Below are 12,114 nucleotides of genomic sequence, written 5' to 3'. Positions count from 1 at the left end.
CGGGACGCGGCGGTCCTGGCGGAGCGGCGCCGTTCCCCCTCGGGGCGCGTGGCGCCGCCGGCGCAGCGGAGGTAGGAGAGGTTCCGTTCGGTTCGGTTCGCGCCGTCCCGCAGCGCCCCGCTGACGCCGTCTTGCGCTGCCGCGGGGCTCCCCGCGCTCTTTCAGGTCTCTCGGCGGCTCCCGGCGGAGCGGCGGTGCTGGTTTCAGACCTCCGGTAAGCCGCTCTCCCTCCCCGTTCACCCGGCGGCTCGTGGTGCCGTTAGCGGCCGCCGGACGCGTTTTGTTCCCGCAGCTCCCGGCCGCACCGCCGCAAAGAGCGGACGGAGAAGCGCCGTGCGATGACATCGAAGCTCTGAAGGAAAAGGACCGCGCTCTGGACCGGGAGATCGCGCAGCTGCTGTCCGAGTACGGCCCGCGGGGCTCCGTTACGGCCCGGCTGGCTGCGCCGTACTGCGGCCGTGCTTTGGGTTACGGGGCCCGTGAGCTGCAGCACGGAGCTCCTTCCCGGTTGTTTTTCCTAGGGCTTGGTTGGGAAGGCTCTGACCTCACGTGCTGCGGTAACGATGTGTAAATTGGGAATGAATGGGGGTATTTTTTAGCTGATGTCAGCACACGTTGTGCCAGCGGAGCTGCTGATACAGGTGGGATCTCAGGCCGTGGATTGCACCGCTGCCCAGCCCGGGCCTGGATGAGCGTTTCCCCTGCTCTGTGTGGGGCAATGCGCACTTGATTTGAATGCAGAGGGGCGTTAATCCTAGGGACGTGAAGGCTGGAAAAAAAGCTCTTCCATCCCGACCCCGCTGTGCCACTGACATCCCTGCGTGCCACGGCCCCAGAACATCTGCACTGATAGGGGCTCCAGCACTCCCTGGGCTGTGCAATGCCTCAGGGCTCTGAGAAGGCATTTTTCCTAATATCCAACCTAAAAATCGTTGTTCTAAACAGAGGGGTTTTACCAGGCGGGGTCTGCATACCTCAGCTATCCTTTGTTTGGCAGTGGTTTTGTTTTGTGGCTTTGTTACAGAGGGTACAGCGTGGAGGAACTGGAGAAGCACATCTCCCTGCTCCATGAGTATAATGAAATTAAAGATGCTGGACAGATGCTGCTAGGCAAACTGGGTAAGGAGTGGAAGGCTATTGAAGATCTTGGTGAAGTAAATCTTGGTATATAAAGAGACACTGATGTCACGAAGGCAGAGCTTGTTTCAGTATTAGGCTTCCTTAACAAAACAAAGTGGTGGGGAAGGGGGCACAGCTGGAAATTCTTGGTTCCTTAGCTGTGGGTGCTTCTGTGGGATACTTAGAGTTTACTAGGAGGAAAACACAAATCTTTTCTGACTTATTTGCTGTCTTCTTAATGAAAGCAATGGAATTTCTTTCTTTTCCAGCTGTTATCCGAGGAGTTACTACGAAGCAGCTGTACCCTGAGTATGACCTGGAGCTTAGTGACTAGCATGGGACCCGCAGGCTGCTGTGACCTGCAGACGTGACTGTTGCAGGGCCGTTGTGTTTTGGTGTTGTACCCATGTAGAGCCAAAAGAAGCAGCACATATGCTGAATTTCAAGAGATTTTGTTAGCAGCCACATTTCTCAGCAGCTTTGGAATGTGCAAGTTAAGGATGATACCAACTCATTCCTGTTTGTGGGAAAGGGATGTTGGGATACTTTCAGTTTACTCTGCTACCTGAGAAACACTATTTCTAATGGTTATTTTTTAATAGGAATGGTTGTAATCCAAGGTTGATGCTGAAGTTCTTCCCAATGAGCCTTTGCTTCTCTGCAGCATCCAGGCTCGATCTGGGTATGTTAACCTGCAGGTGGAGCAGCCTCTGGATGGATGGAGGAAGTGTGGGAGCAGCATGTGTGAAGTGACAGCTGCTGTGTCAGGAAGACCGTGGGGAGAAAAGAGGACCAAAGGCTGAAGTTGTGATGGTGGTTTGGTTTTGTTATGATTGGATCTGGAGGAGTTTGAGTGTTCAGCAATTTTGTACTCAACTGCTGTAATATCCAGAGGTTTTGTTTCATTTCTGTAGTAAACAGAACATTGTGTTGAACTGTCTGACCTGAATTAAAGCAGCTATTGCATCCCTCAGTAATTCACTTTGAGAGCGTGTGACTCATGAAATGAACTTGGGAACAAATTCTTCAACTATACTCTATTCTGAGACAACATTAAGATGTGCTGTTCAGTGTTTTCTGAGGAGTTACTGGGGACAGTGTGGCAGCACTGCTGCTGGGAATGAGAGCTGCAGAATTACGTTTACTCAATTGTAAATGCAGAGTCACTGCAGTGAAAGTGAGCAGTGTCCTAAGCACAGGGTTGTGTTGAGAGCAGGAGTGTTTCAGCGTCAGCTCTTAGGACTGAGGGTCACTGCACAACCCAAGTTTGGTTTGCTTTGTGCCAACTGATGAAGTGCTCTGACCACAAATGTTGTTCCTGCTTCACTCAAGCTCAATGTCCTGTGCATTTCTACTTCCCAGACCTTCCTGCCAAGCAATTTTCCCCCCTTGCTTTCAGTCAGGCCTATATTTGCAGTCTGTTCTTCGTATTTCTAAATTTGAAAGAAATTAATCTTCACAGTGCCTGGATATCAGACAAGTGGTCAGAAAAGCTGCTGCTGAGAGCACAGCAAAAAGGCGTTGGGAAATGTTTTTTTCATTGGGAAGTGCACACATCAATGCCAGCACTTTGTGCGAGGTGTTGTAACTCCCAAGTTATGGAAGGTCATTGAAGGACTGAGAGGTCTGTGTTTCCTTCCCCCCATCCCCTCCTTGTAGAAGCACTGGGATCAACGCAGTCACACTGACACTGTTTAACCAGTGCTGGGTTTTGCTTCAGTTAGCACAAGGGAGCTGTTGGGGATGATGTCCTCATCTCAGACTGCTGTCCACAAAGGATGGATGCACACAAACCAGCCAGCCAACAGCCAACTGCCCCTGGTGAGGCTCTGCAGTGGGCACAGAGCAGTGCTGCGTGCTGCTGTCTGCACAGCAGGGAGACCCAGGACAAAATGGAAGGTTTCCAGGCTCTGCGTTAAAAACTTCAGGGACTGAGCTCTGCTACTGAGGTACTTCATCCCTGCTCCTCCCAGAGTTGCTCCTTGTACTTTAAGGGCAATCTGGAAGATAAACTATGCTTGTCTTTGCCCAAATCCAGAAGAATAGAACCAATAATTTCTGTTGCTTTTCTAGAGTACATAAATATCTAGAAGTAAGCAAGTCTCTGGCTGGGCAGATAGCAGGAAAACATTGCATGTTGTAACAGCACCATTCTTAATTTAAATTTAGAAAGCTTATTTCTGTTACGTCTAATCCACATATAATGATATCACAGGTAACAAGTGGAATTACAGAACTGAAACCCCCACGGAGAGGCAGTACCTCTGCCTGCAGGCAGCTGCCAAAGCGCAGGACACCACAGCCCCTGAGCACCCCTGGTTCATCAGCAAAAGCAAACAAAGCCTTTTCTTTCTTAATTAAAGGGTCACTGTGCTTGTCTGTAGTGCTGAACTCAAAAACAGCCTCTTTCCCTTCGTGTCAATTTCAGTTTTATTCCTTATATTGTTAGCATCTTTGTGTCAGTCCCTCTTTCTGCACTGCACACACTCTGACAGCCATTTCCCTGCTGGACTTTAGGTAAGCTGCCTTTCCTCCCTTGCAGCTCTCTTTTAGTCTCATTTCTGGCTCTGAAAGTGGGGCTAAAGCAAAGGCACTACTTTTGCTAGGGGAACGTGGGGAAAATAAAAACCTGTGCAGCAGTGGAGTTGTGCTACTGGTTGCAAGGAGCAAGCAGATCATGCAATCAAGAGAACACAGCTCTGTAAGAAGGTGCCTGTGTTTCCTGCTGCTGAACAATTTGGGAAGAGGTTTCTGTATCCCATAGCAACCTAATGATCCCAAAGCCAACAGGGATTTTGGCACAGCTAACTCCTGTTAATGAACTGTTTACAATGCTTTAAAATTATACAGCCTGTCAACGGAAAAATGCCTCTCTGATGAAAGTCATCTCGAAGAAATGGTGGAAGTGAACTGCAATTAACCTCTTTCCTTCTGCTGTCCATCATCCTGTCAGCACGTAGCTCTGTTGCTGTGCTGCAGAGGGGATGTGGATGTTCCCTCTGGAGCACGTACTCAGCTGTCAGCGGCGTGGGCAGCCTCAGCATCCATCTCCTGAAGAACACTTCCATCCCAATGGCTCATTGTTTTCTCTAACTCGGTTTTCACTCTAAGCTGGCAGTTCAGAATTGCATTCTGTATGCTCTGCAGGTTCCACTGCGTTCTCAGGAGGGCATCATCCAGTGTGAAGACACCGTCCCGCGTTCTTCGCACTTGTGTGCACACAGCAGATGATTTCAGCTCCAGCCCGATCTCATGGACTACTTTGCGGAGGTATTGCTGGGTCTCGTGCAAGCAGTGAATTTCTGGAAGGTCAGAGAGATTCCTTCAGAACGGGCAAAGCAATGGGACAAATTCACACCTTGTCTGTAGTGCAGACATCCATCACGCTTACGCTGAAGGAAACAGTTCAGCAGAATAGATTGCTATGATAAAACACAGGTGGATTGTGCATTTCTGGAATACTGCAGGCTGTCCTGGCCCCCCCAGAAACTAAAGCTTTAGAGAACAAATCTGTATATGCAGCAGAATGACAGAGAGATTTAGATATTTTAAAGTGGATAAGATTTACCTTACCACCTTTGTGATGAATTATTTGTGAGCAATAGAAGACAGACTGCAGAAAAGCAAACCATGTTTAAACACGCTCCCATGCCCCCTGAGCTGCACTGCATTTAAATATCACACAAGGAAGAATTTTGCCCCATAGGCATTCACATTACAAAGTTTTTTGCCTCAGTCTAAGATCTGCAAGTAGCAGGGAAAGCAAAATGAGGGAGGTGTGCAGCTGGTTTGATTTGCTGCAGCATCTTCAGTTCTGTAAAGGTTTCAGACAATTGCTCTCAGAAAAAGGGGAAAAAAAAAGGCTTTGCACTACAGAGATCATCCTGCAAAGGGATGCTGTGCTGAGCTTGGAAGCTACAGCTCATGACACTGCAGGGATTACTGGTTGGTACCACGCTCCCGCCAATTCATGGTGCATGAGGTCACTAACAGGAAAGTGAATTTCACCAACTTATTTACACATTCACACCAGACCTTCCCCAGTCCATTCTGCACCAGTCCTACCTAGCTGGAATTCAGGGAGTGCAAACTGGAGACACCGGATTGCAGTGATTATTGGGGGGCTTTTTCCCATGGGGCGAATCAGCCCCTTCACAGCCAGCTCATAGGCCTCCTGTGTTTTCATATCGATGTTAGAATGCCTGGAAAAGGAGAAAAGGAGCAGAGCAGACACTGAGTGCTTCTCTTCAATGCCATTCAAAATAGGTGCAGTCCCAACTAAAGCAGAGCTGCACTTGTTATTCTCAGAACTGCCCGTGCATGAAGTTCCTGCACACATCTTAATGCTGCGCTGTTTGTAGAGGTTTGGGAGGGAGGTGCCTGGCCACGTCTGTAAGACATCAGTGCAGGTCTTACTGCAGCCAGCAGTTCCTATGGAGCTGGAGATGTCAGAGTACAAAAAAGGACACTTAACAGTGGTCCCTCACCAGCACGCAGAGCACTCTGTGACTTCTGTCTGCTCTGATCTAGTGCTCAAACCTTTACAAGCTGTCACGGCAAACACAGCCATGCTTTTTACATACGTACATCAGCAAGGCCTTGTGATTTGTTCCTTGGATGACGGCGAGAATCCGTTCCAGCTTCTCCCTCGTGATATGATCTGCAAATATCAAGGTAGAAACAAAGTCTCAATTATCCATCTGGAAGCTGGAAGGAAAGCAGCCTGAGTGGTGCCATTGGTGTTAGCAGGTCGCATCCAAATGGTTCACAGGAGCCTCAGTGTGGAGTAAGCTCTGCTCATCGTGCCATGTAAATGAGCAGCACTGTGCTGCACTACAAAGAAAGGGTCATTTTGTCTTAATTGATTTCAAGATGTTGGCTCCAGTTTCTCCTACAAGTGGCTGAAGGATTTAATTCCACAAAGGCTTCTCACCGCTACCTCTAGATGTGATACAAGCACACCTGGCTCCCACCCATGCCAGCAGCAGCTGCTGGGATGAAGGCTCAGCCTGGTTTGTGTGTGCTGCACTCAGCACAGGTGGACAAAAGCACCTTGACTGCATGTGGGCTACGTGCACAAAGAGCAGCCAAGGAAGCGTTTGGAGCATTACCTTCTAATGCTGTGCATTCTACCTGGCCAAGTGCCTTGCTATTCAGCAGGAGTGCTCTTTGTTTTGTGTTCTGTTCAGGTGCTTTTTTTTCCTTAAACACATCGACTCAGTTTCTTACCGAACGTTGTCTTCTCTATCAGCTTCCCAGTGTCTGAGAAGTCCACGGTAGCTTTACCAAACTGCCCCCTGACTGTGTAAACCTCCAAGAAAAGCAGAGAGTGTCATCCATCAAAGCTTCAGAGCCACTGAGCAGCATCACATCCAGCCATCAGCCCATCCCACCAACACCTCCCTCAGTGCCGCGTCCCACGGGTCTGGAACACCTCCGGGGCAGCACTGAGACTCAGAGCCCATCCCTGGGTGCCCGTGGCACTGCGCAGCGCCTACCTTGCTCAGGTGGCAGTCGTACAGGTGGCCGAGGAGCTTGTTCCCGTGCCCAACACCGAGCACTGCAACACAGGAGGCAAACGCTTAGAGCCGGGCCGCCCGTTCCACGCGTGCCGCTCCCCAGCCGGAGCCGCCGGCCCCGCCGCCCATCCCGCAGCACCGCGGCGGTGGGAGCAGCGTGCGGACGGCACGGCAGAGCCGCCTTGATGTCCCCCAACACCCGACCGCGCCGCGCCCCGCTCGCACCGAACACCCCCGACGCCTTCACGTCCAACCGGTGCCCGGCGCCGATCTTCAGCTGCGTGAAGCGGGGCCCTCGAACTGCGGAAAGAGACGGCGGTCAGCGCGGCACCCTGCCGGCCCTCCCCATACCGACCCTTCCCCTCCCCCCCGCCGCTCCCGGCGCTCACCCAGGCGGTGCTCGGCCAACACCGGCACCCGCACGGCCTCCAACGCCGGAGGCCCCGAGCTCGCAGCGGGCAGGAAGCGGATGCGGCTTCGCGGGGGCCGCGCTGGGGCAGCGTTGAGCTCTGCAAGAAACGGGAGGACAATCAGAGACGGAGCCGCGTGCGTGTATTTACGGGGGGGTCCCGGAGCTCCGCTCACCGCGCAGCAGCCGCGTCTCCACCGCATCCCGCACGCGGTTCCACGCTACTCCCGGCGGTTTGTACACCGCGAACAGCCCCGCGGGAACCGCCGCCATCCCGCCCCGCCCCGCCCCGCCCCTCCGCTTCCGGGGCTGCGCCATGCTGCGGGGGGCGGCGGTGCGGGCCGCGCTGCTGCGGGCGGTGCGCGGTGCTCCGGGTAAGGGAACCCCGCGCCTGCGGTGCGGCTCGTCCCGAGGGTGCCGTGACTCTGAGCTCTGCTACCGCCGCTCCCCGCAGGCAGAGCCGGGCTGGGCCGCGCCGTGCCCCGCGCCGAGGAGCAGGAGGATGAGGAGGGGGAAGAACAGCCGGCGGGGCGCGTCCCGCTGTACCCCGGGCACATCCCGACCAGCCCGCTGCAGAAAGCGCTGCTGGCGGCCGGCTCGGCGTGCGCGGCTCTGTGGGACCCCTACAGACACGGTGCGTGGGGATGGGGCGCGGAGCGGGGCTCGGGGAGCCGGGACGGCTGAGTGCGGAGCAGAGGAGGCTCAGAGGAGACCTCATCGCTCCCTGCAATCCCTGAAAGGAGTTGTGATGAGGTGGGTCGGCCTCTGCTCCGGGGAAACAGCAATAGGACGAGAGGTGTTGGCCCCACGTAGTGCTGGGGGGTTCAGGTTGGGTATTGGGGAACATTCCTTCTCACAAGGAGCGATGCTGCACTGACGCAGCTGCCAAGGGAGTGCTGGGGTCACCATCCATGGAAGTGTTCCAGACCTGTGGAGATGTGGCACTGAGGGACGTGTCGGTGGCCATGGGGGTGGGCTGGGGTTGGACTTGAGAGGGCTTTTCCAACCTGAATGATTCCGTGAGCCCCTGCCAAGCAGATCTGTGCCTGCCTGCAGCGCTCGGTGCCCCCTTCCCTCCCCTGTCAACCAAATGTGTCCAGGTGGTGCAAATGCAAAACGTGTGCAGGACTGTGCTGTTGGTGTGTCACTGTGCGGTCTCTCTTTCAGACATGGTGGCAGTCCTCGGTGAGACCACGGGCTGCCTTGCCCTGCCCAAGCTGCGAGACAAGATGAGGAATGACCCTGAAGGTTACCGCATCCTCCAGTGCGTCCCCCACACCCGGCCCTGGCCCTCCACCTCTGTCAGACCCCATCCCTCTGCCCCATGGGTCCGAGCGCCTTCCCTGGGCCCTGTAAAGGAGAGCCCCACACTGCTGCCATTTGAGGAGCTCGGGCATCTGTCAGCTCTGAGCCTCCTGGCTGTGGATTTTGCTGCATACTTAGTGCTCAGCAAAGCCCTGCAGCAGATCAAGGAACAGCAGCACGGAGCCCCTGGGCCCTGTTTCAACATCGCTGTCTGTTCTGCTCTGCTGCCCTGGCAGGTTCTGTCTCTCTTTGTGTGGATGCAGTGTGTTTTCTCTGTTTTGTCCTCTGCAGCATTTCCTCCACTGGGGACTCCACCCCCACTGCTTTGTCTTCTCCATAGGCACCTCCACATTTTCATTCCACCACCCTCGGCATCTTCCTAAGCTGTGAGATAAGACTTGATGGCTTTTGCTTCTGTGTCTGTGGGGACTCATTGGGCACAAGTCTGAGGACCAGGAAGGACTCAATAAGGCTCTGATTAACCACGATCTCACTGTCCTTCCTCTTTTTTTTCCAGTCCCTTCAGCTGATGAGGGATACAAGGAAGCATTTGCTGCAGTCAGGGTAGAGGTGGTGCTCATCCCACTTATCTCCCTGGCATCTGGGCAGCTCCTGGATCCACTCAGGCTTTTATCAGAAGGAAAATTTGTCCTGTGCAGAAATGAAAGGGCTTTTGTTCCATTCCAGTGCTACATGGTGCCTGTTTGCCACCAGCCTGGGCAGGAGACCTTTCTGTGCTTGGCCACCACATGGCTGCCAATGAAAGCCTGAGCAGGAAAGAAGCAAAACCTGCATTTAGAACAAACACCTTACCCTCTCTCAGGCTGTTCCTTTGAAGTCTGTCTGTTTCACAGGGGCACTGAGATCCACTCTCTGGGCCTGACTGCTAGCCAGGCTCAGTGCAAGCACTGCACTTCTCCTCCAGAGCTGCTGGAGTGGGCAGAGGTTGCAGTTCTCATTGCCAGGGCTTCAGGTGGACTCCTTAAAGAACGCATCCTTGTGGGAGCACCTGGGGGGCTGCGCAGGGAGGGGTTTCCAAGTCTTCATCTGCCCAGGGCCCCCATTGTGTGGGTGCCACACGATGCTCAGTGCTTTCTGTTTCAGGGAGCGGCCTCGCATCCGCCTCTCCACGCTGGACATGGCCCGGCTGCGGGGGCTGCCTGCTGGCACGCTGGGCCGTGAATACGTCCGCTTCTTGGAGGACAATGTGAGTGTGGGATCTCACTGTGCTTGTCTCTGTGCCAGGAGCACAGATGAGATTTGGAGGCAGGCTGTGGCTGTGGAGAAGCCCATAGAGCACCTGGAGATGAAGGGAATTGGTGGGAGTTGGGAGGTCGGGATGTGATGCTGGGTGTGGGTGATGCATCCTCAGTGCTGTGTGTTTTATCTGTGTAAATGATATTCACAGCATTAGGGGCTGAGAGATGCACTGATGGGGAGCTCTGCATTGCTGTGTGTTAAAGATTGAAAAGAGAGGCTTTGAGTTCTGACTGACCTGCACCTCTTTGCCATTGCAGAAGGTTTCTCCAGATACCCGCATGCCAGCCAAGTTTGTGGATGATGAAGAGCTGGCGTACGTGATCCAGCGGTACCGGGAAGTGCACGACCTGATGCACACCCTGCTGGGCATGCCCACCAACATGCTGGGTGAGCTGCCACGTTCCATGCTGCCCATCATCCCCAGTGATGGCTTTTGACCCATCGGAATCCCTGATCCCCAGCCCACAGAGGTGCACAGGGAGGTTGGCCGCAATCCCTGTCCTGCACTGCTGTCATCCATCATCTGTGGGTGTTCAGTGCCTGCTGGGTTTACCATGATGTGGTATTTTGCAAGATCAGAGCCCAAGCTTAGGGGTTTCCTGGTTCCTTATCCATGCATCCCCATGTCCTTTCCCCTCATTTTGTGTCTGACTCAGTCACAAGCTGAGCCTTACTGATGAGCCAGCAGGAACCAGCATTTCTGGTCCCTTGGAAGCTTCTGGCTGAGATGTGACAATGGATGAAAATGGGCTTTCTCATGCTGGGAGATAGGGAAAGATACACGGGAAAATCCTCATTTAGCAATTGCATCGCTAAAGATCTCCAGGAGCCCAGCCTGCCTGGGCGATGCCCAAGCTTGTGGGGCAGTGACAAGCAGTGCTGCTCCTGGGGGTGGCAGCCGGGCTCCCTTCCCAGTGTGGGATCGTGCCCTGTGCCTGCTCACAGCGCTCTGCTTCCTCCCAGGTGAAGTCGTGGTGAAATGGTTTGAAGCCGTCCAGACGGGGCTGCCCATGTGTGTGCTGGGAGCAGCGTTTGGCCCCGTTCGTCTCAGCGCACGGTAAGCAGTGATGCTGTCTGATGAGGGTCCATGTTAACCTGAGTTCTGATCCTGGGTTTGCTGCTGGCTGTAACCTTCCCACACAGAGTCCCGTCCCATGCCTCAGTTTCCCCTGTGAGATAAGCAGGAGAGCTGAAAGGTGCAGGGACGTAGGGTGTGCATCTGCCCGGAACAGGGACTTGGAAGAGGAAATAGAAAACCAAACGTGGAAATGAAAACCATTGTCTTCTGTGCCGTTTGTTGCAGAAAGCTGCAGGTCCTGGCCACCGAGCTGGTTCCATGGGCGGTCCGGAGCGGGCGCAACGCCAGCTGTGTCCTCAATGTCTATTATGAGCAGCGCTGGGAGCAGAGTGTGGAGTCCCTGCGGGAGGAAATTGGCATCTTCCCCCCTCCAGCCGTCCGTGTGTGAGAGCTCATGCTGGGGAGGGGGGGAATGGGGGATCCCCCGTTGGCAGCTGTTCCCTGCACTGCTCCGTCTCCTGCTGCCACACGAGTGCAGTGTGGCTCTGCTGGTGCCGACCTGGTGCTGTTCTCTCCTGTCAAGATCTGGCAGCCCCCTGTTGGGAGAGACCTCCCTGTGCCCTGACAAAATGTGACCTCTTCTGCTGTTTGTCAGCGGGTGGAAAGGTGGCCAAGTCCTGGTCATGCTTTTGCAGCTGGGTTTTGCTGGGTTGGGAGTGAATGCAGACACAGCGAATTCATGGCGTGCAGGGGTCGGGGTGCCCTGCTGCTGTGCGCAGGGCCGGGTGCTCAGCCTGGATCTGCTGTCTGGATGTTAACCCTGCTGGAGCTGCTGTCAGAAGATCCCAGGCTGCCCTGAGGCCCTCCTGGTCAAAAATGTCACTGTGAGAGGTTTTTGATAGGAATTGTCTTCCTCTGACAGTGAGGTGGTGTGATGGGGAGCAGGGCAGAGTCCTAGGAGAGCAGGACTGGAGGCTGCCCTGCATCCCGGCGCTGCTCGCAGTGTGGGTTGAGGGTTCAGCGTGCCAGCGGCTGTTTGCAGAGCAGGGGCAGAGCCACGAGGCAGGCGGGGCTGCGTGCGGGGAGGTTTGCTGTTGAAATTCCTTCTTGCTCAATAAAGCCTGTGGTGGAGCTATGGTTCCTTCTCCCTCCTCCCACCCGTCTGGTGGGGAGATGTGACGTGAGACCTCGGCACTTTTCGGGTCCGGGATTCCACGAGACGTCACCTCGGGCCGCGTCAGCGCCAGGCTGTGCCACCGCGTCCTGGCACGGTTCCGGCCCACGGGAGGTGACGTGTCCGAGTCCGAATGCGGGAGGTCGGGCAGCTTCGCCTCCCGGTTCTGCCACATCACTGCGGATTTGTCTTTTTTTTTTTTGTTTTTGAGTGGTGACGATGGGTGCCGCGCTGTGCCAGAAGTGCCGAGCGCGCGGCTGCCTGCCGCCCTGCTGCCCGCTGCGGTGCGCATGGGGACGAGGAGGCGGTA

General features: G+C 54.6%; 3 protein-coding genes across 3 annotated transcripts; 2 read left to right on the top strand and 1 right to left on the bottom strand.

Moving 5' to 3' along the window:
• Positions 1–16: 16 nt before the first annotated feature.
• On the top strand, positions 17–2,100 carry SWI5 (SWI5 homologous recombination repair protein; the record flags this gene model as incomplete). Its single annotated transcript, XM_052668947.1, has 4 exons — positions 17–71; positions 166–214; positions 1,025–1,119; positions 1,389–2,100. Coding segments are annotated over 4 exons (264 nt in total), but the record flags the coding sequence as incomplete, so codon positions are not given.
• Positions 2,101–3,531: 1,431 nt separating this feature from the next.
• TRUB2 (TruB pseudouridine synthase family member 2) lies at positions 3,532–7,323 on the bottom strand. The gene is made up of 8 exons (XM_052669376.1): positions 7,224–7,323; positions 7,028–7,147; positions 6,864–6,938; positions 6,618–6,679; positions 6,349–6,430; positions 5,707–5,779; positions 5,185–5,321; positions 3,532–4,421 (listed from the first exon to the last, which is right to left on the bottom strand). The coding sequence occupies exons 1-8, from the start codon at positions 7,318–7,320 to the stop codon at positions 4,132–4,134; spliced, it is 936 nt and encodes a 311-aa protein (XP_052525336.1). The 5' UTR covers positions 7,321–7,323; the 3' UTR covers positions 3,532–4,131.
• A 34-nt stretch (positions 7,324–7,357) lies between these two features.
• On the top strand, positions 7,358–11,766 carry COQ4 (coenzyme Q4). The gene is made up of 7 exons (XM_052668876.1): positions 7,358–7,421; positions 7,502–7,681; positions 8,215–8,311; positions 9,457–9,559; positions 9,870–9,999; positions 10,576–10,669; positions 10,916–11,766. The coding sequence occupies exons 1-7, from the start codon at positions 7,364–7,366 to the stop codon at positions 11,076–11,078; spliced, it is 825 nt and encodes a 274-aa protein (XP_052524836.1). The 5' UTR covers positions 7,358–7,363; the 3' UTR covers positions 11,079–11,766.
• The last annotated feature ends 348 nt before the right edge of the window (positions 11,767–12,114 follow it).

This window comes from Tympanuchus pallidicinctus, unplaced genomic scaffold (assembly GCF_026119805.1).
Source record: "Tympanuchus pallidicinctus isolate F22 unplaced genomic scaffold, pur_lepc_1.0 scaffold8, whole genome shotgun sequence".
In the NCBI taxonomy this organism is placed as follows: Eukaryota; Metazoa; Chordata; class Aves; order Galliformes; family Phasianidae; genus Tympanuchus; species Tympanuchus pallidicinctus.
This window is presented reverse-complemented; position numbering and strand designations above follow the sequence as displayed.

Excerpts from the sequence above, each read along its gene's own strand:
- TRUB2 (XM_052669376.1), bottom strand. The coding sequence starts at position 7,320 with ATGGCGGCGGTTCCCGCGGGGCTGTTCGCGGTGTACAAACCGCCGGGA. Across the intron at positions 6,431-6,617 it reads ACGACTGCCACCTGAGCAAG|GTTTACACAGTCAGGGGGCA; the intron begins GTAGGCGCTGCG and ends CTTTTCTTGGAG. Across the intron at positions 5,780-6,348 it reads GATAGAGAAGACAACGTTCG|ATCATATCACGAGGGAGAAG; the intron begins GTAAGAAACTGA and ends TGATATTTGCAG.
- COQ4 (XM_052668876.1), top strand. The coding sequence starts at position 7,364 with ATGCTGCGGGGGGCGGCGGTGCGGGCCGCGCTGCTGCGGGCGGTGCGC. Across the intron at positions 7,682-8,214 it reads GTGGGACCCCTACAGACACG|ACATGGTGGCAGTCCTCGGT; the intron begins GTGCGTGGGGAT and ends TCTCTCTTTCAG. Across the intron at positions 10,670-10,915 it reads CCCGTTCGTCTCAGCGCACG|AAAGCTGCAGGTCCTGGCCA; the intron begins GTAAGCAGTGAT and ends CGTTTGTTGCAG.